This window comes from Linderina pennispora (genome assembly GCF_002104995.1).
Source record: "Linderina pennispora strain ATCC 12442 chromosome Unknown DL89scaffold_3, whole genome shotgun sequence".
NCBI classification, from domain to species: domain Eukaryota; kingdom Fungi; phylum Kickxellomycota; class Kickxellomycetes; order Kickxellales; family Kickxellaceae; genus Linderina; species Linderina pennispora.
Window position 1 is genome coordinate 270,499 of NW_024468251.1, and position 24,834 is coordinate 295,332.

The following is a 24,834-nucleotide window of genomic DNA, read 5'->3' on the forward strand; positions in this document are numbered from 1 at the left end:
ATGGTATTTAGTGCAGCAGGCTGCTGACACGCACCATGGCCTGTTCGGAGCGCTGTGCAGGTCTCAGTGACATGGATACCAAGTTTGCGGGGCGCCAGCTCCTTTGCACAATCATCAAAATACTTGAGCTGCGAGCTATGGATGTGTCCTTGGCCCAACACCCTCCTGTTGCTCTCCACAAATTGGAGCAATTTGTGGATCAGGTCCTCCATGTGCAGCACTCATGACACATTATACAAGTAAACATTCAAACGCATATCATGGCCTACAGCCAAAATGACACCTGCTGACTGGCATATTACCGTGGCTGTCCAAGTACCTTGCCATCCATATGTAAAATGTCCGCTTCGTAGTTGGCTGGTGGAGGAAGGTCCGTCCAATGTGTAGTATCCCTTAGACACCGTGCGCCCGCGCACCACCCTTGGATATTCCACCGGCTCTGAGATCCGGCTTGTCGAGATCAGGATTGGATATCGGCTGCCACGACTTGAAAAAGAAAAGAGTGAGATCGGGTAGAGGCAAAGCTATTGAAGGTGTTGCAAAGGACAGTGCCATTTAAAATCGAACTGAACCTCTCACACCATACACAGATGCCTAGCCAAAAACGCACAAAAAGCACGCATACCACTTCTATCCGCAGGGGAATTAGACTTGTAGCACCGACGTATATGGAAGGAATGAATCCGATATAACTACATCAACCAGGGTCCAGATGGCTGAATTCCTAATGCCCTGTGATTTGCGCTTCCTAGCTCATACCATTCGCGCTTTGCTTTATGTGTGCAGTATCTTTTTTGCCAGTAGATGCTGCGGATTTCGTGGGTCGATGTGTGGACAATATATTTAACCCTTGTGCCAGGAGGTACCCACATCTTGGTGCAGAGCTAGGCAAGCGAAATAGCAAAAATCGAGCTTATTCCAATAAACAGCATTAGTCCCAGATTACAAGAGCAGAATACAAATCTACAAGGCTGCTCGTACAGCGATTACAAAAATTTTACGAAAGTGGGTGTGGTCAGATTGCCTGCTATTGCCTAGCGCAGCATATCTGCAACGCGCTGGATCGCCACTTCGGGGTCCTCACGGGAGTACTTGTAAGCAACACAGCTCTTGCTTGCGAAATGCTCATCAGGTTCTCTCCTTTAAGGTCGTTGCGGAACGCAGGAAGCACCGAGTCGTCCGAAAGCCTCAGCGTACCTGCTTGGATCCGCAGATAGACGTTCCAGTGAAAGTCGAGCTCACGCTCACGCATCCGACAGTACTCATAATCGTCCATGAGCGCATACCGTGCCTGGCGCACAGCAGCCAGGACGGCGTCGCTGACAGGAGCATCGCCGCACTTGGATCTCCAGCGCATTGTCCAGGCTAGGAACGTGGTTGCATATCCCGGAGGCGGGGGGCTTCCGTCGAGGGTGAAGAATTTGGTGTGGCCTTGGGCGTGCTTGCGCGCCATCGGGTGGTTGGAGTTCACATAATCCTTGTCGTCAAGGTACTGCGAGATATCGAAGGTCATGGCTGGTGAAAGATACAATAAAGCCAGGTCGAGTGAAGATAAGGAGGCAATCAGATAGCTGGGAGAGGGCTGCGCATTTATAACCGACCTTCGATAACACATCGCGCACACACACATCCACCAAGCCACATACGTTAGGGATTGACATGTTCCAACATGTAAGAGGGGAGAAACCATGAATTTTCTTCGCAACTCTCGAGCATGGGCAAGAAAAAGCAATAAAGGACAGTCTAGTTTACTTTTTGAACGACATGGAGCGGTTTCCGGAGTTGGTGTTAACACGCGTCTTGTTCGGTCGCTTCGCCAAATCCCTCGACAAGGCCATCTCGCTGTAGGGGTCAAAGCCGCCCTTGCCCTTCGCGGCCTTGCGGTCACGCGCCTTTGCGTTCCTCTTCGCCTTCTTTGATCCGCCCTCGACATTTACGGTTGACTGGCCGATAACATCAGCAGTGCCGGACCTTGTCGTAGTCGAATGGCTTGACTGCGGACATGTCCACGTGCTTGCGCGAGCGGCTCTTGCGGGGACGCTTGGCGACTGGTGCAGAATCCTTATCGCTGTCGTCGCTGTCGTCGATGTCGCCCAGGGCGATGGTTGGCAGATCCAGGGCGGTTTTGTCGGCCTGCGGAGGGGTGGAAGGTGGGCTGGCGTTGCTGCGCCTCAGGCTTGTACTTGGCGTACGGTCTCGGAGAGCACCACCGGGCCAGTGGGCTGCGGCTTAGGCTTGGCGAATCTCCTCCACAGCGGGCTCCTCGTCGACATCCATGTCTTGGCTGCCAACAAGCACCTGGTCGGGCACAGCAACGGCCAGCACCAGCGTGGAGCGGATCTCCTGGGCCCTGGCAGCCTCCGGCGTGACCGGTAGCCCCGCCTTGGCCATGCCAGGCATGACCGAAGCGCCGAACAGCGCGGACTCGGCAGCCACCATATCGCCGATGCTTGCCAGCAATTCGCCCACTGAGCACGTCGTCCTCGACCCTGGGCACTTGGTCCATAGTCTGGTCGCCATCCGCGTCGGCATCGTGGTCCTCGAACCGCGTGTGCGCAGGACGCACGCCAACGGCCTCCTCTTCGGCCTGCTTGATCAGCTCATGCATGTCACCAAGCCGAGCCTCGGTGGTGCGCTTGGCCTGGACGATGAGCCGGACGATCTCGGCACCCTCCAGGCGGACAAGCGTCGGCGCCGGGGTGCATGTGGCCAGCAGTGACGGCACGTCCTCGGGCATGGCGTTGGAGATGGCGTACAGCATGTGGTTGGGCAGGACGTAGCCGGTCGATTCGTCCTCTTCACGTGCCTTGGCGTCGCGCCATTGGTGCAGCACGCGGAACACTGCCAGCTGCACCGTGTCGAACGGGTGCTTCCACTTGCGCAGCAAATTGGCCCAGCCGCCCGCACCCAGCCCGTACTCGGCATCGTACCCGTCCTTCTGGTACACGCGCAGCGAAGTCTCAGCCGACTTCTCCAGCGCCACACTCATCAGCTGTGTGGGCTCGGAGATCAGGATTGTGCCAGAGTTCTTCTCGGACTGGCGCACATATGGATTGGCAATCTCATGGCCCAGCGATTCGCTGCCGCGCTCAAGCAGCGCGTCGCGCATGCGGTCGAAAACGTACAGGAGGAAGTGGGTATCGGCGCGCGCATAGTGCATCATCTCCTTGGACAGCGGGCGGATGCGCCAGTCGGCCATCTGGTACTTTTTGTCGGCATGGAAGTCGCAGTACGTGGCCAGCAGGTACTTGAGCGAGTGCTCGGGCATGGCCAGCATCTTGGACGCATGGTACGTGTCGAACAAACCCACAATGTACACGCCAAAGTCGCGCTGCAGCCACAGGATGTCGCTGGCGGCTCCGTGGAACACCTTGACTTTGGTTGGGTCCGTCGTGACCTCGTTGAGGATCTGCAGCTCACTGCGCAGTGCAATCGCATCCACCACGTAGTCGCGGGAACGCGAGCTGATCTGCACCAGACACGTGAACCCCTTGGAACGACCGGTAGCTATGGTGCTCCAGATCAATAGCGATCTCCCCCGCCGTCTTCAAGTGCTCGACCATCTCCACCAGCTGCTGCGGCGTATCGACAAACACAAACGGCGTCTCATCCCAGCTACGCGGCTCCTGCGCCTCCTGCTGCTCGAACAGCTGGCGCGGGTAGTTGATATGGGAGATCTCGTACTCGTACGGGTGCGGCAAGGCCACTGCATTCTCTTCGGCTGTGCTCATGGCTCTGGCCAGCTCCTCCGCATTGAGCGCGACATTCATGGCCACCTTGGGTGTCGCTGCTGCCGACTCTCCCGGAGACGTCGGTCGCGAGATACCCATGGCCTCCAGGTGCGACCCCAGCGGCGTCCCGACCACATCGGCTCCGGGCAATCCATAGTCCAGCGGGACGCGTGCATGCGGCTTGGAGCGGATTTTCCACACAAACGGCGTGCTGGCCGAGTTGTCGGGCTTGTCGGCAAAGTTGATCTGTGGCCGTGGCACATTGCGCGCATGCACCACATCCACCTCCGTCCGCCGCCGATCCGATGTCGCCACCGCTGCAATCATCGGCGTGCTCTGCGCTCCTACCGAACTGCGGAACCCGTGCGCGGGCGTCCGCAGAACCTCATCTAGCCCCACATCGATCTTCTCCAACAGTGTGTCGACTGTGTCCACCACCGAGCGGAACCCCGGTCCCATCTCCCACCCCTTCTCGCCCTTGACTGCGATGTCCTCGATGTTCTGGATCCGGGAGCTGCCAGTGGGCGCCCAGAGCGCATTCGCCAGGCTGAGTGTGCGCTGCGAGATATTGGCAATTTTTGCGTCCAGCTGTTCGTCCAGCGCGCGGTGGAAGTCCACGTCGTCTGGCAGTCGCCGCGCTGCCTTTGTGGCCTTGGCCAGCGAGTCGAACGCTGCCTTGATGCCTGCGTCAAAGTCCTGCGCAAAGTCGGGTGTTTGCTGAGACATGTTAATTCAAATAGGGAAGGTAGATATGAAAATAATAGAACAGCAAAAAGGCGCCTGCTGTTGAAATAGAAGCGAAAGGGGAGCGCAGCTCAGCCAACTCGGCCTGCGGCCCTTAATGCACAGGGAAAAAAATTCACGGGCTAAATCCAGGGCTATAATCAGATCCCATATACCTTGATCAGCATGGTGTTGGTTAGAAGCGTGATAGGTGATTAAATGATCACAGTCGACATCTGAAACTGATGTCTAAAACGTAGGCGGATGAGGAGGGCACGCAGACATGCATAGCAAGGGCTGCTCGGCCTGCCACATCCATTGCCTACTGGCACTAGCTGTTCAGTCCCACATATGGAGGATATGTCGGCAATAATACCGGGTTTACGAATAGCTTGTTCGAAAAAGGTGTATTCATAGCATTTAGCTGGATGGCGACAGTGCTGACTGTAACCGGTCGATCAGTGCCCGGATCTTGCTCTTGTGGATGATCAGACAGCGCCGGGCTGGCGCAACACCCGTCTCTGCAAACGAATTCCGAGACTCTGACACGCGCTTTGACCGGGAGAACTTGTAGTCAAACTTTACCTGCGCGAACTCCTCAATAAACTCGTCTTCCGCATGCAGATATGCGTCAATCAGGCTCTCCTTATCCTTCGGCCGCCGCGACGACGACCCGTCTTCATCCTCGACCGCCGCTGTGTCCTTGTATGTGGGAGCCAAGAGTAGATAGTAGTCGAAAGTTGTACGGCTCCTTGTCCTCAATGGCCCACTCGAGCTCCTCCATCAACATGGCCAGCATTGGCGCCACAACCTGCGGCGGCATATTGACCACGCGCTCGTTGAGCAATAGTCCAACATCGCCGGAGCCATCAAGCACATCGAGCAAATCGCCGCCCTTACCCGCCTTCTCTGCCTTCTTGAGCAGGTACTCGCGGATCTGCTTGATCACCTGCTTGTCCTTGTGCACGTCCATGTTGAGCACCGTCATGAATGCATACGGGTCGTCGTCCCCCTTCCACCTTGACCGTCGATCCGATCGTGTTTTGCTCCAGGATCAGATCCACGAGTTCGCTGATGTTGAAGTCCTCGTTGTCGTCGCCGAACGACGAAATCAGTAGGCGCTTTCATCGCATGGAAGTCGATTGGCTTTGGGTCAAAGAACTCAAAGTCCACGTCCACCAGGTCCTTCTCAAAGTCACTCTCCGGGCCGCTGCTGGCTCCGCTGTCGCTGTTCTCAATGTCCCTGGTTGACGCCTCATCGTCAGAGTGCTGCCGTTTTCTTCCCATGGTAAGAATTCGAAATAAAATGGAATAAACTTGTGCTGTGGAGAAGCAACAAAAGGCTGGCTTCGCCAGACTGCTTGCTTGGAAAAAATTATAGCGGTTCGGGATTTAATTGTCTGTTTGGTGATCACTCTGAGCTGATTCCATCTAGTGGCACACCAAAGCTCAGAACAGTACCCGTCGTAGCCAACCCGACCCCCGCGCCTACGCACCCTTGCTCGGTCTGCGCTGTCCCCCAAAAGACCGCAAAAAACCACTCGCTGGCATACTCGGCCGTGTGCTGCGCTATCAGAAGCCCTGCTGGCCTGTGGCAGGCAGCGTATACTTGGGATTGTCACAATCCGGCTGCCCGTTGTAGTTTGGCAGGCTGCCGTATCACAGACTGCGCACAGCCTTGGCGACGTCGGGTGTCCGTTGCTGTCGAAGGCAGCCTGGAATATCTCCTCTCCACAGCCCCTTTGCAGTCCAATATTCATCGGCCTGTTGCATATGGCACGCCTTTGGAAGATAGCTTCTTAGCCACGTGATAACTGGACCATATAAATCAGTTTTGGAGTAGTAGTGCGACATGGTGCCTGTGCTGCAGCTGCCACGTTAGCCACTGGTGCAGAGTGGCAAACGAGGCTGGTTTCACACTACATTCAAAACATGAGATAATAGGAACGAACTTCCCTCTTCTACATGTTCCTCAAAAGAGCCAATATTTCGGTGTGCGCCGTGACTAGTGGGACTGACACGGAGAACGGAAGCGGAGTGCAGCCACGATATTCACTGCGGCTGCGATGCTAATGTCCGACGAGTGGGGCCTCACCTACAGGCTCAATAACATGCTGTATCGCCGAGTCAATGATGGATCCACTGGTTCAGCCGTGTAGAGCCCACGTATCGAATCCAGGCGACAGGGTGCGACACGTGGATTCTCTGAGGCACCCTGCTAGATGCCTAGTTGGTTGACTCTGTGCTAGGCAAATCCATAGATTGGCGTAGCCGTTGCCACCGTGTCAATCTCCGGGAAAACCCATCGCTTATTGACTGGGATCTTTTGGCGGAGAATGCCAGGGGCAGGGAGCTGGCTGGCTGCGAAGCGCTTCTCGCAAATCATCACAATGTGGGTTGCAGAACGGCTCCAGCCAAGGGTGAGGAGCTAGCTCAGGTCTACGGAAAACTAGTTGGAGCTGGCGCTACCCGTTAGTTGGGCAAGCGCCAAGCCGGGGAGGTTCTGCTACCATGTAGTGCCCAGGTGCACTGTTCTGAAGAGAAGATTCTTCTGCTGCACTGCAGCACGATTGGCGTGGCCGCTGGCTCAAACATGATTTGGAGTCTGTAGTGCCATTATTTCTGTCTGCCACCCACGGCTTGAGGTCGGCATCGGGTGCAATTCCAATTAATTCCGGCCGGATGGGCCATGTCATACGCCTAGTGGGCAAGGAAATCGACATGTCTGATGCAAATGTTCTGGCTGCTGCTACCAATGCCTGGAGCAAAAAAACAGCGGATCATGGCCTACACATGATGTGCACTAAATGCCGTATGCATCTGCTGCTTGCATAGACATGTCTATCCCGAAAGTTCGCTGCGAATTGGTTCGTGCGTCCTAGCTCCACACGAAGGCACACGTGGGGATGGCAGTGCTTCCCCTGGCTGCATGTGTATCTGACGTCAGTGAATGGACCTGCGGTTCGAGTCAGCCAACGAAAAAATCATGGGCCTTGTCCCAGCATTCCTTGGAGCACTGCGGTGGGATGTTTTGGTGACACCTCTGCGTAGGGCCATTGCACACGTCGTGTCACTGGACATGAAATAAATGGCCGAACCGCGTGTATTGGAAGGACAACTACAAGTGGATATAAGGGATACTTCACAAGGTGTTACAGGTGGCTAGCCTTCAGCCAGTGCACAGCTCCCCCGAGAGGGGGTGGTCGGACGACGGGGCTTGATAGACAAAGCGCATAGGCCCACAGCTCTGGTGGCCAAAATGCAGGCGGAACTGTGTGGCACAAATGTCAAGTGGATGGAGGATACCGGTCGCGTGTTGTGCCTCGCGACCACTGCTGCTGTCCTTGCGAGCATGAAGCTGGGTCCTGACTCCCCATGTGTGTTGACAATGCGCATCCCCCTTCCATCAACCCTCCCTGGCTGCAGGATGGATGGGTCCGATCGTTGCAGCTTTGCATCCGACAGCGCAGAGGACCGGCCGAGGGAACAATTGCCAACCATACAAAAAGGGACTCCTGAGGGCATGTGTGAATCGATTGGTACACGTTCACCGGCGATTCCAGGCTGATTGGGATATGCAGATGTGCCGGTTTCCTTTTCCATCAGCCAGCGCAGCATGCTGTTTACTACTCTGCCATGCTATGGCCCATGTTGTTTGGGGCCATAGCATGGCAAACACCCACACCGTACGATAGTAACGGCCCGTAAATAGAAAAAGGTCCTGTGTCTGAGAAACACCTTCCCTGGAGAAGCTCCAGAGCCGATGTGGACCACTCGCGACCTGCTCAAACAAAATCCCCCAAAGCTTCTGCGTGAAACGTCCATTTTTCATGGGTTGAGAGAAATGCTACTTTTTCTGTTGGACAAGCAGGCGGAGTGAACCGAGTGCTAGCCAGTGGCAGATGTGCCCAAGTGTGAAAGGAGGAAGGCGAGTAAAACATCGGCTCCTTCCGCTCAAAAGGATTGGCGATCAGACTGGAAAGATACAGGCTGGCGAGGACGATTTCTGGCCACTCGTTTGGCCACCGTGGTCAGTTTCTGGAGCACGTTCCTCCTACAGCAGCCGTGCCCTTCCGCTTTTTGCATTTCTGTGCAATCGCCATATACGACCGAGCTCAAGCGCACATCTCTCAACCAAGCCAACCCAGTGCCCCGTTTTCAAACCGCCGTATAGTGAAAGGGGGTTCGGTAGTAGAAGTGTCAATGTGGGGCACGAAGCGATGGGAAGCTTCCTGCAAGAAAAGCCGGTTGTTCGTTCTTTTCCCAGGGAGTATAAATGAAGTGCCGGCCGCTGGGTTCCTTTCATTCTGAACCACCAACAGACAACGTGTGCTCTCTCCTGCAACTCCTACTAGTGCTTCTTTGCCCTTCCGTTTTTCCTACGTTTTTTCTTCAGAAGAACTGCCTTCCAGCCGGTTTTTTCTTTCTTCTGTCCAGACGCTCATCTAGTATCCTCAGCTGCAGCAGAGTGCACCGGCCAACCACGCGCACATACCCGTTGGTGTATATTCCAGGCTTTCCATCTACCTGCTGCGAAATCAAGGCTACCGCATTTCACCATGCACACCTCAAACACAGCCAGCAACACCGGCATCTCGGAGCTCGAGAAGGCCTATGTTGACTCCACCACAGAGCCCATCGTCGGCGGCGTTATTGACCCGCGCGACCAGGATCTGCTTGATCGCCAGCGCGAGCTCGAGGAGCTTGACTCGACCAGCAAGGTCAACTGGGAGATGATCAAGAAGCTGACGGTCTGCGGCGTTGCCTTCCTCAACGACGCCTACGACATGTTCGCCATCAACATTGTGTCCATGATCCTCGGATTCGTGTATTTCAACGACGCCACCGGCTCGGCAAAGAACACTGTGCCCAAGAAGTGGGACACGCTGATCAAGATCTCGGTCCAGGTGGGCTGCCTGCTGGGCCAGCTTGTCATGGGCCGTCTCGGCGACAAGGTCGGCCGCACCACTGTCTATGCTGCTTCCCTGATGATCGCCATCTTCACCACCATCGCCAGCGCCTTCTCCAACGACATGGTCAAGGGCATGAACGTGTTTGGCGTCCTGTTCATCTGGCGTGTCCTGCTCGGCTTCGGCATTGGCGGTGACTACCCGCTGACTGCCACCATTGTGTCTGAGTACTCGAGCGTGCACAACCGCGGCAAGCTCATTTCGGCCGTGTTCTCGTGCCAGGGCTTCGGCAACGTGCTTGCCCCGATTGTCGGCATTATCATCACTGCGTGCTTCAAGGGCCCCATTGAGGATAACGTGCTTAACCTCGACTACGTCTGGCGTCTGATCCTGGGTCTCGGCTGCGTTCCGGGTGTCGCCACTCTGTACTGGCGTCTGACCATGGAGGACTCGAAGCGCTTCCAGCTCGAGACTGCCAAGGCTGCTGCCGCTAACGCCGACGAGGACCTCATGCGTGAGAAGTACATGGCCAAGCAGCGCCTGCTCGAGGGCTCGGATGCCGAGGCTGCGCTCGAGACCACGGATGCCATTCAGTACAATGCTGGTGGAGCCGCCCCGGTCAAGCAGCGTCGCGCCAAGACCTTCACCCAGTACTTCAGCGAGTGGAAGCACCTCAAGGTTCTGCTCGGCACCTCCATCACCTGGTTCGCTCTTGATGTTGCCTTCTACGGAATCAACCTCAACTCGTCTGTGGTCATTGGCGCCATCGGCTTCGCCGGCGACATCGTCAAGGATACCCCCTACCACTACATCATCCGCAACTGCCTCGGCAACATCATCATCAACATGCTCGGTTCCGTGCCTGGCTACTGGGTGTCGGTGTTCACCATTGAGAAGCTCGGCCGCAAGAAGATCCAGATTGTCGGCTTTATCATGCTCACCATCCTGTACGTTGTCCTCGGCTTTGCCTACCACAAGATCCTGGACAACTCGGTGGCTGCCTTCATTGTGCTGTTCACCCTGGCCCAGTTCTTCCAGAACTTTGGTCCCAACGTCACCACCTTTCGTCATCCCCGGCGAGGTGTTCCCGACGCGCTTCCGCTCGACTGCTCACGGTCATCTCGGCTGCTGCTGGCAAGCTCGGTGCCATTGTCGCGCAGGGCGGCTTCATGCAGCTCAAGGACCGTGGAGGCAAGAACGCCTTCATTGACCGCCTGCTCCAGATCTTTGCTCTGTTCATGCTGATCGGTCTTGGGTTCACCTTCTTTATTCCCGAGACCAAGGGCAAGACCCTCGAGGAGATCTGTGACGAGAGCGAGGAGTACTACTAAGCGCTCATGCCCGCAAAAAGGATCGCCCTGCCTTCTGCAACTACTACATTCCAACCTTGTTATCTAGCCTTTATTTCAATATCTTTACTATACATTACTCATCCATACAGCCCCTCGACACATGCGTTTATAAGCAACAAAGAAGCGCGACCTGCTGACTCCAGCCACCTTCAGATCTCGTGAGGGAAGCCAGGTCCCCTGTGGGGACTTTTTGAAATGTATGGCGTATAGCCCCCCATAAATTGTGTTTCCATCAGGAATACCTTGCCGATGCGAGGCTCATTTGTTTGTTGTTTGAGCCCCCGGCGCTCGCAATTGTCCAAACATGTCACCCGGATGCGCTGGCTACTATACACCGCATGCCCAAATGTCTTGGCTGGACCTGGGAACGTGTCCCTTACCTCCACAGCCCCTTGGCCGCGGCGCCGGAGTGTGGCGGCAGACAGCCTGTTCTTGGCGATGCACTTGCTGCCAAGCGGAATGAGAAACCTGTGTGTGCTGAAACAGATCCTCCCGCCACGTGAAGCCTAGAGTGCGGTTGCATCTCTGCTAAAATAATGCGCAGGCCAGCCACTGCATATTCCTTGGGGGAGGACGGCTAGGAATAAGGGGCCTGGCCAGTACACAGGCAAGAAAGGCGCGCGTGTGCACAGCCTCTTGAGCCGATTTGAGGACCTGCTAGGGCAGCATCAGTACGCTCAGTGCCATCTGGCACCACAGGAGGACCAGTCTCTCCATACTGGCAAAATGTCTCGTGATGGCCTACGAGCTGCGCCTATTGCACTAGTTGAGATTAGTCGCTGGCTAGTTGGGAATGGGCGCACAGCGATCCCGCGCGCGGAGAAGCACAAGAGGGGCAGGGAAGTCTCCGCAAGTAACCCGGACTCGCTACACCAGTCTTGATTAAGGCACTAGAACGCTCAGACGAAATACATCCGAGCAGGGAGGGGTGCCATAGGCGTGATGGGCACGGGTGAAGCGAGAGGACGTGCCTAGAACTGTGTGCTTGGCTTGCCGCTCACCGGCTATATCCGGTGCATTTTTTTTGGGGGGACAGGCAGAGGCAGAGCGGTGCGGCGGAAAACCTCGTGAGCTTGAATAATGTCCGATGGCCAAAACTCTTCTCACTCGCCTAGATTTCTTAGCATTACCACCTCTGCATCTTGGGTGACTTGTGTCTCCCGACAGTGTATAAAATGCGGGCAGGGGATGGCAGGATGCATTCAAGCTAAGCGTTCTAGCCATCAGCTAATTCCCCCATCTAGCGTTTCTTTTCTTTCTCCTCACCCTTCCTTCATTCAGACCACTTTCCACAGCAGCTCATAGTTTTTTTCCCATGTCTGATTTGCGGGGTATCCAAGAGATATATGGGGATGGCAATATGGCGATGCAGTCTAACTGCATCAGAAATCACCCCGTATGACGACGAGAAGGAAGACAAAAAATACCCCATCGACGGCGAGAACATGGATGCCCATGATCCCGATCTCGAGCACCGGCAACGCGAGCTGGCCGAGCTCGATGCCGCGACCAAAGTCAACTGGGAGATGGATCAAGAGACTGACAGTTTGTGGCGTTGCATTCCTCAACGACGCCTACGACATGTTCGCCATCAACATCGTGGCAATGATCATGGGGTTTGTATACTATCATGACGCAACAGGGTCGGCGAAGAACACGGTCCCGCAAAAGTGGGACACGCTGATCAAGATTGCAGTCCAGGTCGGATGTCTTCTCGGCCAGCTTGTCATGGGCCGTCTCGGCGACAAGATCGGCCGCACCACGGTGTATGCGGCCTCGCTGATGATCGCCATCTTCACCACCATCGCCAGCGCCTTTTCAAACAGCATGGTCAAGGGAATGAATGTGTTCTGCGTCCTGTTCATCTGGCGTGTCCTGCTCGGCTTCGGCATTGGTGGCGACTATCCTATCACTGCTACCATCGTGTCTGAGTACGCCAACGTACACAACCGCGGCAAGCTCATGGCTGCAGTGTTTGCGTTCCAGGGCTTCGGTAACGTGCTCGCTCCGATTGTGTCGGTTATCCTCATTGCATGCTTCAAGGGCAAGATTGACGAGGACGTAGAGAATCTCGACTATGTCTGGCGGTTGATTATCGGCCTCGGCTGCATTCCTGGCGTTTCCACTCTGTACTGGCGCCTGACAATGAAGGAGTCGGCGCGGTTCCAAAAGCAGTCCGCAGGAAAATGCCGCCAATAGAGCGCAGGAGGACACGGTGCAGGAGAAGCTTTTGGCCAAGCAGCACCATGCTGGTGGCGATATGGGCAGCGATCGAGAACGCCATCGAGACTGCTGTACCAGTGGCATCTCGGCCCGCAGGACACGTGGGTGGACAGCGCCGCATCAAGACATTCAAGATGTACTTTGGCGAGTGGAGGCACTTGAAGGTGCTCCTGGGCACATCCATCGCCTGGTTTGCCTTGGATGTCGCATTCTACGGAATCAACCTCAACTCGTCCGTGGTCATCGATGCCATCGGCTTCGCTGGCGACATGGACAAGGACACCCCGTCACACTACCTGACGCGCAACTGCGTCGGCAACATCATCATCAATATGCTCGGCTCCGTGCCTGGCTACTGGGTCTCTGTGTTCACAATCGAGCGGCTTGGGCGCAAGAAGATCCAGATTCTGGGATTCGTTATGCTTACGATTCTGTACGTTATCCTCGGCTTCGCCTACAACCGGCTACTGGACAACTCGAGCGTCGCCTTCATTGTTTTGTTTGCATTTGCCCAGTTCTTCCAGAACTTTGGCCCCAACGTTACTTCATTTGTCATCCCTGGTGAGGTATTCCCGACACGATTCCGTGCAACTGCACACGGCATCTCAGCGGCTGCTGGCAAGCTTGGCGCCATTGTTGCGCAGGGCGGCTTCTTGCAGCTCAAAGACATTGGTGGCAAGAACGCGTGGATCGAACCATCTGCTCGAGATCTTTGCCCTGTTCATGCTCATCGGCCTGGGAGTCACATTCTGGATTCCTGAGAGCAAGGGCAAGGACATTAGAGGAGATTTGCGACGAGAGCGAAGAGTATTATTAGACCCGCTTGCGATGGTATGTTCAAAATGTAAACTATTTAAACCAGGTCAATGCCGCTGGGCTTAAATCAAGGGGCAGCATGCATAGCGTTGATCAGCTTCGATAGCTGGTGTCGTGATGTACATGTCGTCCCTGCCCCCTCCCCAAAGGATGCACATGCACTGCAATGCAGTCTATCACCTGAAGTCACGCGTCTGCAGCGCACTCCCTGCTGGACCTATAACGCGCTCTTGGCACTCGAGCCGATTGGAGATAACAATGGAATACGTTTGCTGCTATTGCGGCGCGACACAATTATGCGGTTTATTGGGTAAGGGGGGTTGAAGAAGGGAAAGAACGTAATTTCAACATGAAAGGGAGGAGGGTTCGTAAACGGCGGTCGAGAGGACTTGGGGCACTGGCGACGTGGTGTTGCGGTTGATTGTGTGCAGGTGTGTGGGTATGGCCGCTTGAGTATTTGGAACTTGTGAGTGTGCAAGTGTGTGTCGTTAACATGCCATGATGTGGAACGGGATGTGGCAGTAGCATGCATACAGGAAACGCATAGGAACGCATGTACGGACAAGAAGCCTTGTTATGGGTGCGCTCTATCCTGGACTGCCGATATTGGCGCCGCGGGCGGGGAAACCTGAGGGGAATGGGGCCATGCGTGCAAGGATAAAATCAGCTTGTCAGTTACACATGGCAGGGGCTGGAGCAGGCAAACTCGAGAAAGGGGAATGGGCACAGCGCCCAACATCCCTTGGCCGAATGCCACGGGCCAGCGGTGGTGTGGCGGTGGGTCTCATATATGAGAATGAGACGGGTGTCGTGTTTGCTTGTGGTAGTATAGCTGGGGGTGTGGTGCGGTGGGGCTCATCGGAGGGAGATGTATCGATGGGCAATGCGAGCAGGAACCGGCGTAACTCATTTCTGCTGTGTGATAACGTAGGGTGATGGGATAAGTATGGAATGGGGGTGTGTGACGGTGGATAAGATGCGTATAGGATGAGGTAATGTTGGGGTATTGGGATGCTGCAGATGCAATCCCAGTTTGCTCAAAAGCGAAAAAAAAAAAGCGTTGGTGGTAGAAAGAGATGAGGTGGCGGGTAAAGGAATATTGCTGAGAGACGAGGTTGTAAGAATAGAGGTAAAGCAGGACCGGAAAGGCAAAAGAGCAGGAAAAACTGACGGGAGGTAGAGGGGGCGGTGGGGGTAAGGAGCTCGGCGGCAGCTGGGAACAGAGACGGCACTTATATATGCGGCGGGCTGCTACTGCCTTGGAGGAATCGAGCTCAGGGAAGGCGTGTCGGGCACCTGATTTGTGTGGGAAGGCATTTTGTCGTCATTACCAGTGGCCCAGAATAGAACAACGCCGACTGGGCACCGCGTGTGGGTTCTGTGTCCCGTGTTCGCGTGCTCTTGTCGCCTACTCACCTGCTGCCGGCCATGCATAAATCAAATCTGCCCCGCCAATTAGACCCGCGCTATTAATAGGCAGGGCCGAAGGCGGAGGGGTTGTCAGATTTCGCCTGAAAATCAGCGCAAAAGGGCACTTGCGATTCTGTTTGACGTCGCTAGAAGCACCAGCAGGTACCTCCAGCCAGGCCCAGGGGCTTTTCCAGGCAGCACGTCCCTCTTCTCACCCGCCCTTTACCGCTCCACTTCCCATCTCCCACCTCTTACTGCATATATCATGTCTGACATCGACTCCACCGTGGTCGTATACAAGGTCGGCCAGTACCAGTTCTCCGAAGACCTCTGCATCGGGGTGTACGACGGCACCGGCTTTGACAGCGGCACATGCGACGCTCTTGCGCTTCAAAACAAAACCGACCAGTTCAAAGGCGTCAGTCTGAGCCAGGTGGTAATCCGCAATAACACGATACCAGTCAACGCCCACGACTTTTCGGGTATCACAAAGGTGCTTGACGCCAACAGCCAGGCGCAGTGCGTGATGACGGGCGAGGACTCGGCCACATGCTGGGTGTGGGATGCAGCGCTGCGCGAGAATACACAGCGATGCAATGTCAAGGTTGGCAAGTCGCCCGAGTGCAGCCAGGCGTACAAGCGCAGGAGCCCGGTGCCAGACAAAGTATTCGGTGTATGTGCGCAAGGACGGCTTTAGCTATTCGCGCGCGCCATCCGCCCTGTCTGCAGGCAGGGCACTAGTGTTTGGTATGCTGCTTGCTGCCTTGCTCGTCTGATAGTTGTTTATTAGTAAAGTACATATACGCATTCTCCTTTCTTTCTTTTTTTTTTTTTCAGTCGGCCCAGCGGATGGTGGTGGGGCTGCACGGCTCCTCGGACGCCTGAGCTGTCGGAGCTGCTGGTGCGCATGATGACGGGTATGTTGATGGTGTTGCGGCGGAACCGCGGCGGCAGCTGGCTGTCGCGCGGCATGGCCTTGAGCTTGCGCTCGCGCGCCCTTCTCGCGGTGCTTGCGGTCGGCCTCGCGTGCCTCGAAGCTCTACCTGCTGGCGGCGCTCGATCTCGCGGCGACGCAGAAAGACGCTGCCGTCGAGGAGTCCTGAAAAGTTGAACATGTGGTTAGTGGTGTTTATTTTGCTGGAGGAGTAGAAGAGTTATTTCTCCGAAAGATAGAGCAGCACACGCGACGGCCTCCTCTGCGCCGCTGTACCCATTTATACCTGGCCAATGCTTGCTACCTGCCGGCTGTCCCGCCCGTATCATTCTTGTTGACCGAATGCAGTGGTCATCATCCCTAGTCATGTGCACTGGACACCAGCCCCCTGTTTTCTTTTCGCCTTGCATCGCAATTTCTTCGCTTGTTGCTGGCTCTGCCCTAATGCCGGCTGCGACAACCAGGCCTGCATCGCCCGCAGGCTAAACGCAGAGCATGCAAGTGGATGCAGCGCTGTCGATACACAATAGAAATTGCTGCGCACTAGCAGCCCCTGAGCTACACCCAGAAGCGCCAGCAAAACGCATCATAACAGATGTTACATCTATTCAAGGTATCATAAAAGTATAGTTTACCACTCGTTGACATCGGCGCCGTCCGCAAACCCAGCGTCATACGCCTCCTGGCGCTCCTCTTCAAAGTGCTCGCCGATCTCATGGGCTGCGAACATGCCAACAGCACCGGCGGCCAAGCCGGTCATCATCGGGTTGCGCTTGAAGAAGCTCTGCTTCTGCTCCGGCTGCTGCTGCACCACAACCGCCTGCGGCTGCGAGTACTGCTGCGGGGGCGGTTGCTGGTAGTACTGCTGTGGAGGCGGCTGCTGGTAGTATTGCTGTGGAGGCGGCTGCTGGTAGTACTGCTGGGGGGGCGGCTGCTGGTGGTATTGCTGGGGAGGAGGGCCCTGCTGGTAGTAGGAGGGAGGAGGAGGTCCGCCCATGCCGCGCGTGCCACCCTGCTGCTGCTGCGCGTAGTATGCGGGCCGCGGGTCATCCCACGATGACTGGCCGGTGGCGGTATTGACAAAGAAGCTACGCTTGTAGCGCTCGTCGAACTGTGCGATGTAGTTGGGCGGCAGCGGCCTCGTGTCTGACATTGTTATATTGGGCGAGGGAGGAATTGGACAGATGAGGGATGTGGAAAAGAGTTTTGTGCTGCTTGAGCAAGGGATGGCAGCTACGCTTTTAAGGCCTGTTTGACTCATGCTGGATGCTTCCACAGGGGAAATCCGCACTGCATCGCCAAGAAAACAAAAAAAGAAAATTAGCGCCTTGTTTCGCTTGATGCTGAAACACATTCTCAAGCCCCATTCTGACCCGTGGACGGCTCGTGGACCTCCTGCGTGCTGGCGAGCCGCGACTCCCCAACAAAAAATCGCTGGTGTCGCTTGCGAGGCGCATTCACTCTTGAGCCACAACAACGCAGTTCGGCGGTGCCTTTTTCTCCTCTATCCACCACGCCCTTGTCATTTATTTACACTTTCTTGCTAGCAATGGGAAAGAGAATTCTGTTCGCCACTGGGTTCAGCCGGAACACGCGCGCCCGCGATCTGGCCAGCGAGTTTGAGCGGTAAGCTGACAAATATCTCTACAGTTGCGGAATCTTGAGATTCGCATTGGCGTGTCCGCCCAAAAAACACTTGCTCGCTGACCGGCATGCGCACATCACCTACCTCTGATCTAGTTACGGACGCCTGGTTCGCTGCGACATTCCGGCCTCTCGCCGCGACTCCAACAAGCTGTAAGTACACGTACTGACGAGCGATTTGCCTATTGTATACTCACCCTCCATCCCCCTCCATCCCGACGCAAATAAACGTCGCTCGCACGCACGCACGGCTCGCTCGTACGTTCGGCATCTCTCTCCCTGTCACACACATGCAATCTCGGCGGCTTCGCTGCTGTTATGAATGTTACCAAAACGCAACAATCTGTCGACCTTCGATATTTCTCACGCTGTGCGTTCTTTTCAAACCCGCCCGTTTCGCCACCAACACAATACACGCCCAAGCGCTTGCCACGCTGCCTTTCCCTCTACTGCGACCTTTGAGGAGGGATAGTGGGTATTTCCGGAGCCATTCCCGCTCGCCAGCCGCGAAATGTCACGACTGCTGGCGGCTATCTCTCCCCATGTCGGGCGTAAATCTTCCCTGTGCGTAGTTTTGCTGATATGCCATTGCCTTGGTCTTATATTACCACCAAATACACATCAGTTTCTGAACTCTGCATCCTGCCGTTGGAGATCATCATCACGCTTTTCCTAATTTTCCTGGGCCTCCTGCATGGCTCTACACATTGCATTAGGTTTGCCTTTATCGAGTACGAGGACTCGCGCGACGCCGAGGATGCCTTTGAGCGCATGCACGACCAGTACATTGATGGCGCCCGCATCTCCGTGCAGTGGGCCAAGCGCCCGCCTGCCCGCTCGTGGCGCTACGATGAGGAGGAGGAGCGTCGCCGTGGTGGAAGCAGCCGCCGCCGGTCGCGCTCGCGCTCGTTCTCCCGGTCCCGCAGCCCGTCGCGTCGCGACCGTCAGTCCCGCAGTCGCCGCTACTCGCGCAGCCCCGCGGAGCGCGACTACAGGCGCGAGCGCACGAGCGGCCGTGGTGGCCGCGACGAGGAGAGGCAGTACAGCACCAGCCGCCACCGCTCCAGATCACCGGTTCGCTCCCGCTCTCCCGTGCGTTCCCGGTCCCCCATGCGCCGCTCGTCGAGGTCTCCCGTGCGCTCCCGGTCGCCTGTGCGCTCTCGCTCGCCTGCGCGTTCTCGCTCGCCTGTGCGCTCCCGGTCGCCCGTGAATGACCAGCGCATGGATGAGCCGGCGCACGATGGCCGCGATGATGTCGAGCCGAAGCAGGACCACGACTCCTACGACGACAACGCCGCTGACCAGTCGCCGGCGCACAGCGACAACTAAAGCGGGAGTAGTTATTTTTCAATATTTAGCATCGTGTAAAAGCCTGCCTTCCCCACACCATGATTTTTTTTTCTCTTGCAGCGCACCAGCCATTTCTGAACAGCAGGGTCTATTTTGGACTCTCCACCAATGTCCACAGTAAAATGAATTGGCGTGCCTTCTAGACCTTGCGATAGTCGCCATTTCTCTGTCGTCGTAGAGGAGAGAGGGGGCCAGCCATGAACCCGCCCTGCCCTGTCCAACCACGGCTAAAAATTAGCATACTGCCGATCATATGATAACTGCGAGACACCATTTGAATGTATAGGCCTCGGCAAATGGCTCAATGGCCAAAGTGAACGAAATGGCTGTCCCTTGGTCAGTCTCGGCCGTTCTTTTTTGTCATGGGTTTTTTGCCCGATATACGGGGCCACCATTTGCATTGAATGTCCCGATAGAAGAAAAATGCTGCAATTTAGTGAGGGGTCCCTCTGGCTGTCCGGGTGATGGGGACAAGTCAAACAACGCAGCGCATACAATCAGCATGTGGTGGAGAACCTTTTTGCTTTCCAAGATAACGGAGGCGCTTCAGGCAATAAATAGTGTCGCAATTTCTGCTCTCCCCAGCCCAACCATGTTCTGCCGTGAATGTGTATCCGAACGCCTCTTCTATACTTCCCTCCCCTCCCACCTCCCCCCACGCCTTCTGAGATAGTCGAACCTTTTGTTTCCTATTTTATCTCTACTAACATTTCGCCCTCGTCCCTCGCTTTATTTCCTTTACTTCGCCTCTACTACTACATTCGCCACTTTTTCCTAAACAAGATGACCAAGGCGACCGATATTGCCAATCCAAGTATCCAGGACCTGGCCGCCCAAAGCTACACAGACATCAATTCAGCACAATGGATGACTCCGCCCGAAACCGCCGGCCACTTGCAGCAGGACGGTGGTCACGAGCAGTTTTTCCCCGATGATGAGATGACACCCGTCGAGATGCAGGCATCCGAGAAGCAGCCGAAAGACATCGAGACGGCACTGGACAAGGAGGAGGAGGAAGAGGACTCCCCTTACGACCTCGTGCGCTGCTCTGTGTCCAACAAGGACGACCCGTCCATGTACTCCTTTGACTTTCCGTGTGTGGGTTCTGGGCATGTTGTTCACCGGCATCTTGTCTTTCGTCAACCAGTTCTTTTTTTACCGCCAGAACCAGCTCTCGCTGGGCGGCTCCGTGGTGCAGCTGCTGGCGTTTCCTGCCGGCTACGTCATGTCGCGCGTGCTACCAACACGTACATTCCGCACATTTGGGTTCGAGTGGACCATGAACCCGGGCCCGTTTAATATCAAAGAGCACGTGCTCATTTCGATTTTCGCCACGGCGTCCTCGGGCTCGCCATACGCCATCGACGTGGTCACGATCAAGAAGATCTGGTACAAATCCGACCTGGGCTTTATAGCCAGTCTGCTGTTCATTTTGACGTCGCAAATCATGGGCTACTCGTTTGCCGGGCTGACGCGCGAGTTCCTGGTGTACCCGGCGGCTATGATCTGGCCGTCGACGCTGATCAGCGTGACGCTGTTCCGCACGTTCCACGAGGTGCAGAACTTTGGCGGCAAGATGACTCCGCACGCGCATGTTCTGGATCTGCTTCATCGGCAGTTTCATCTGGTTCTTTGTGCCAAACTTCATCATGCCTGCGCTCACATACATCACGCTGCTGTGCTACATTGCCCCCAAGAGCGTCATTGCCCAGCAGCTCGGTGATGCCTACAACGGGCTCGGCATGATGACGTTTACACTGGACTGGAGCACCATTTCAAGCAACATGGGCTCGCCTATCGCGTACCCGTGGGTCATGGCATGCAACCTGTTTGCTGGTTTTGTGATCACAATGTGGATCATCACGCCGATCGGCTACTACTCCAACACCTGGGGATCAGGCAACCTGCCCATCTACACGTCCCACCTGTTCCAGACCAACGGTTCAGCCTACGACATCCACAAGATCATGAGCGAGGACCAGCACCTTGATGCGGCACGGTATGCCGCGTACGGACCTGTGCGCATGACCTTCCAGTTTGCCATGTCGTACGGCATCAGCTTTGCCGCCATCATCTGTCTGCTTGTATACATTGGCCTGCACCATGGCGGCGAAATCCTCATGCGCATGAAGCAGTCGCGCTCAATGGACGAGGACATCCACGCCAAGCTGATGCGCAAATACGACGAGGTGCCCAAGTGGTGGTACATCCTGCTGTTTGCTGTGACCTTTACCGCGACCATCATCGTATGCGAGGTCTACCACATGATGCCCTGGACATGGGTCCTGGTCTCGGTCATCGTCCCGCTCGTCTTCACCATCCCCATTGGCATCATCCAGGCTATCAGCAATCAGCAGCCAGGGCTCAACGTGATCACAGAGTTCATCATCGGTTACGGGATGCCGGGCAACCCCATTGCCAACGTCACGTTCAAGGTATACGGCTACATCACAATGACACAGGCGCTGAACCTAGTCTCTGATCTCAAGCTGGGCCACTACATGAAGATCCCTCCCAAGCACATGTTTGTCGTGCAGCTCGCAGGCACCGTCCTGTCGTCGTTTATCGAGCTGGCTGTCGCGTTCTGGCTCATGAACAGCATAAAAAACATATGTACGCCAGAAGGCTACCCCTGGACTTGCCTTGGCGCCAACACCTTCTATTCAGCCTCGGTACTCTGGGGCCTCATCGGACCCGGCAAGCTCTTCGGATCAAGCAGCCCGTACCACCCAATGCTGTACATGTTCTTTGTCGGACTGATCCTACCCGTGCCGGTGTGGTACATGCAGAAGCGCTATCCGAACAGCGCCTGGCGCCACATAAACATCCCTGTTGCCATCTCCATCTCAGGCGGCCATGCCGCCGATGCCTGCCGCCAGTGTGGTCAACTGGTTTATTGGTGCATTTGTGTTCAACTGGTACCTCCACCGCTACAGAAACGCCTGGTGGCAAAAGTACGCCTTCTCGCTGTCGGCGGGTCTCGACAGCGGCCTTGCAATCTCGGGAATAGTGCAATTCGGCCTATTCACCAAGCTGACCATGCCCAAGTACTGGGGCTCTGAGGCAAACCACTGTCCGCTGGCGGCCTCCGGTGGTTTCCTCAACCGGCCCAATTCCTAGCAATTTCAACTGAATATTAGATTATAATGCAAGCTATTGTGCTCTACGTAATACGTGCAGATGGGTAGGGCCATATCGGTACCTGTCAGTTCTGATCGGCCGGGCTGCAGTGCATATGCGTGTGGGACAAAAAAGGTGGCCAAAAACAAGTCTCATTGTTGCTTTCCCTGTGTGAAGTGCGTGGCGGGATGGGCGGAATCTTCCAATAAAAAACGGAGGCATACCTGCGCTATGCCGTCCTTCCCCGCTCGCCCGCATTGTGCGTAGCGAGTAGCCCAACGGCCAGGAGCGCAGATAGTAGCAATTAATTTCACTGGGAGGTTGGGAGATTTCTGCCGCGGGTTGAGCAGGGGCAGACAGTCTTCACCAACAGCTGGCTTTGTCCACACTGAAGTAGCCAGTTTTTGAGTGGTCAGCCAGCAGCAGCAAATGATCTCAAAGGCTGACTGTGCCCCCTACCGATCCTCCTCCACTGCGACTCTGGCAAACAAAACAGAGTAGAAGGTGCCGAAGAGATAAAGGAACTGCAGCTGATGACGATGTGGCTACAGTATCAGGAGAAAAATTTTCTTCGTCATCGCAAGATGTGGGTGCACATGGGATACACACATGTTGCGTGTCGCTGTCCATTGTGCGGGCGCTTTGTATGCATCTCATGTGCATAAACCTGTTTTCGCCGTTTCTGTTTTGTGCTTTTTGTAATGCACTCAAAAGTGCAATGTCGGCAAGAACAGCAAGCCCCGTGGGTTGTGCGCATCATCCTGACGTAAAAAGAAGCCGGAGAGCAAGAGTGGGGGAGGGCATGGAGCGCAAGCGGGTGAACGAAAAAGAGTGGGAGTATTTTATTTTCAAATTTACAAGGACGGAATAATGGACAGAAAGAGTACCAGGTTTGTGTAGGTGAGGGGTGCCTCTAGCACAGGCTACCGGATGTTTTTGTGAATCTTGAGATCGTACCACGGGTGTTTTATTTTGATGTGCTTGAGCATGTCCTCAAACGTCGGCTGCTCCATCGGACAGAACGAGCACTCGTAGTTTGTCTGCAGGAACCGGTCGAGGTTGTCCAGGTAATCCCCCGGCTCGCCCATCGACAGCGGCCGCTCCTTCATGCGGTCGCCGCTCTCGAGTGCTTGCTTCACCAGCGGGTCCATGTCACTGCAGTAGGCGTGGGGAGCGCTGCTGCTCAGCTCGCTCGATGCCGGGGACGCAGTCGGCTCGATCTGGAGGCCGTTGGGAATCTCCATCTCGCTGTAGGCCGAGTCTGCGCGCTGCTTCATGCGCGGGTGCTGAGCTGTGTCCAGGGGTGCCCGTCTGCAGCGACAGAATGTTTTGTTCAATATCTGGGTGTGGTGGTGGTTGGTGCTTATCGGAAGGAGCACTCATAGAGGGCTTAAATGCAACAGGAAAAATTACAGCAACAGGTTTTAACAAAATAATAATAGCGAAAATGGAAACAGGAATAAGGGGTGGATTAAAGTTTGCGTAGGGAAAAAAGGATGGACGAACGATCAGGCCGGGGGGAACGGAGGCGCCCATTTATAGGTAGAGGTCCAGCTGACTGGCAGTGGAAAGAAGCCGGTTTCTGGTGTGAAATGAAAAAAAAAAATGACGTCAGGGGTGTATATGGAAAAGCCGTAGTGGAACGCTGCTTTCGGGCCAGATAAAGCGGCAATCAAGTGCGCGATATTTGTTTTTTTGTTTCTTCAAGGGCTGGTGGTTTGTGTTCATCTGAGCTTGGGCCGTGCGCAGCTCCAGAGCCCAGCCAATTAGTTGTGAGACACTGCCATAGAAGGGACAGTTTTCAGTGCAGCGAATTGAACAGCTCGATCACTGACCCCGCAGCCCAATCACCGGCTATGCGGCGCTATGAATGACGTGAGGGTGCTAATACCGACGCTGAAGTTAGCGCATATCCTTGACAGCATCTACGGACTCCACATTACAGCAGCCGCATATGAGATGGAGCACATGCGTGATTGTCTTCACGCCATGACCTCATTATGCCAGAGCGTAGGATTCCTTTACATAGCCGCGCGTGCTGTTATAGGCCAGTCCACTAGCGGACAAAAAGACAGCTGCCTCAACAGCGCGCCTTAGAGTTGGGCGACGGAGATCGGCCAGAGCGTTCAGCCCAGGCTATTGGGTTGCGGCTGCTGGCAAATACCAAGAGCAGAGATGGTCGCGAAAGATAAGGAGCTTTGGGGGAGTAGCTAGCAGGCCTAGCGTTCAGTGACATGTGGCAACACACGATTTTTAGATGCCGCCAATCTGTCCCCCATTGTTGTCTCCCTTTCTCTGCGTTCCTTTGGCTGCGACTTGGCATTGGGCAGGCGCGGCATTTCCTGCGGAACGGCAATCAGATTTCTATTCTAGGCTGCAGTTCTGTCGTCACGTAGTGGTCGCCGAGCAGACCAAAGCCCCTCTGGCGACTTGTCAGTCTCCCATGTCCAGATCTTCCTGGAGGCTACTGCCGATGTGCATATGTGCTATTTGCCACAGAATACCTGGGTGGCGCCCATGTCCGCAAATCGATTGATCACATAATGTGATAGATCCTCGAAAATGGATCGGCCTGTGCATTCGATTATCGGGCTGCAGCGGCAGATGTCAAAACAAAACCC

General features: G+C 55.4%; 9 protein-coding genes across 9 annotated transcripts; 5 read left to right on the forward strand and 4 right to left on the reverse strand.

Annotated features, from left to right (window-relative positions):
• Positions 1-1,748: 1,748 nt before the first annotated feature.
• Positions 1,749-4,457, reverse strand: DL89DRAFT_282071 (uncharacterized protein; the record flags this gene model as incomplete). The annotated part of the gene is given in 5 exon segments (XM_040889665.1): positions 1,749-1,943; positions 1,972-2,133; positions 2,193-2,284; positions 2,326-3,469; positions 3,489-4,457. The coding sequence occupies 5 exon segments, from the start codon at positions 4,455-4,457 to the stop codon at positions 1,749-1,751; spliced, it is 2,562 nt and encodes an 853-aa protein (XP_040745302.1).
• A 372-nt stretch (positions 4,458-4,829) lies between these two features.
• DL89DRAFT_265589 (uncharacterized protein) lies at positions 4,830-5,765 on the reverse strand. Its single transcript, XM_040886734.1, has 3 exons — positions 5,562-5,765; positions 5,225-5,466; positions 4,830-5,202 (listed from the first exon to the last, which is right to left on the reverse strand). Exons 1-3 carry the CDS (start codon positions 5,739-5,741, stop codon positions 4,875-4,877), a joined length of 750 nt encoding a protein of 249 aa, XP_040745303.1. The 5' UTR covers positions 5,742-5,765; the 3' UTR covers positions 4,830-4,874.
• A 2,803-nt stretch (positions 5,766-8,568) lies between these two features.
• On the forward strand, positions 8,569-10,810 carry DL89DRAFT_265592 (MFS general substrate transporter). Its single transcript, XM_040886735.1, has 2 exons — positions 8,569-10,417; positions 10,504-10,810. The coding sequence occupies exons 1-2, from the start codon at positions 9,014-9,016 to the stop codon at positions 10,693-10,695; spliced, it is 1,596 nt and encodes a 531-aa protein (XP_040745304.1). The 5' UTR covers positions 8,569-9,013; the 3' UTR covers positions 10,696-10,810.
• Positions 10,811-12,129: 1,319 nt separating this feature from the next.
• On the forward strand, positions 12,130-14,006 carry DL89DRAFT_265593 (MFS general substrate transporter). Its single transcript, XM_040886736.1, has 9 exons — positions 12,130-12,230; positions 12,253-12,336; positions 12,370-12,417; positions 12,439-12,735; positions 12,760-12,834; positions 12,868-12,890; positions 12,916-12,931; positions 12,993-13,624; positions 13,714-14,006. Exons 1-9 carry the CDS (start codon positions 12,162-12,164, stop codon positions 13,754-13,756), a joined length of 1,287 nt encoding a protein of 428 aa, XP_040745305.1. The 5' UTR covers positions 12,130-12,161; the 3' UTR covers positions 13,757-14,006.
• Positions 14,007-15,430: 1,424 nt separating this feature from the next.
• DL89DRAFT_291165 (uncharacterized protein) lies at positions 15,431-15,941 on the forward strand (the record flags this gene model as incomplete). Its single annotated transcript, XM_040890169.1, has 2 exons — positions 15,431-15,817; positions 15,852-15,941. 2 exons carry the CDS (start codon positions 15,431-15,433, stop codon positions 15,939-15,941), a joined length of 477 nt encoding a protein of 158 aa, XP_040745306.1.
• Positions 15,942-16,730: 789 nt separating this feature from the next.
• Positions 16,731-17,252, reverse strand: DL89DRAFT_291167 (uncharacterized protein; the record flags this gene model as incomplete). The annotated part of the gene is made up of 1 exon (XM_040890170.1): positions 16,731-17,252. One exon carries the CDS (start codon positions 17,250-17,252, stop codon positions 16,731-16,733), a length of 522 nt encoding a protein of 173 aa, XP_040745307.1.
• A 614-nt stretch (positions 17,253-17,866) lies between these two features.
• Positions 17,867-19,125, forward strand: DL89DRAFT_265596 (uncharacterized protein). The gene has a single exon (XM_040886737.1). It carries the CDS (start codon positions 18,326-18,328, stop codon positions 19,070-19,072), a length of 747 nt encoding a protein of 248 aa, XP_040745308.1. The 5' UTR covers positions 17,867-18,325; the 3' UTR covers positions 19,073-19,125.
• Positions 19,126-19,725: 600 nt separating this feature from the next.
• DL89DRAFT_265597 (oligopeptide transporter 2-like protein) lies at positions 19,726-22,259 on the forward strand. Its single transcript, XM_040886738.1, is given in 5 exon segments — positions 19,726-20,191; positions 20,241-20,687; positions 20,791-21,872; positions 21,900-21,924; positions 21,944-22,259. The coding sequence occupies 5 exon segments, from the start codon at positions 19,877-19,879 to the stop codon at positions 22,211-22,213; spliced, it is 2,139 nt and encodes a 712-aa protein (XP_040745309.1). The 5' UTR covers positions 19,726-19,876; the 3' UTR covers positions 22,214-22,259.
• A 787-nt stretch (positions 22,260-23,046) lies between these two features.
• Positions 23,047-23,704, reverse strand: DL89DRAFT_282080 (uncharacterized protein). The gene has a single exon (XM_040889666.1). The coding sequence runs from the start codon at positions 23,488-23,490 to the stop codon at positions 23,137-23,139; it is 354 nt and encodes a 117-aa protein (XP_040745310.1). The 5' UTR covers positions 23,491-23,704; the 3' UTR covers positions 23,047-23,136.
• Positions 23,705-24,834: the final 1,130 nt, after the last annotated feature.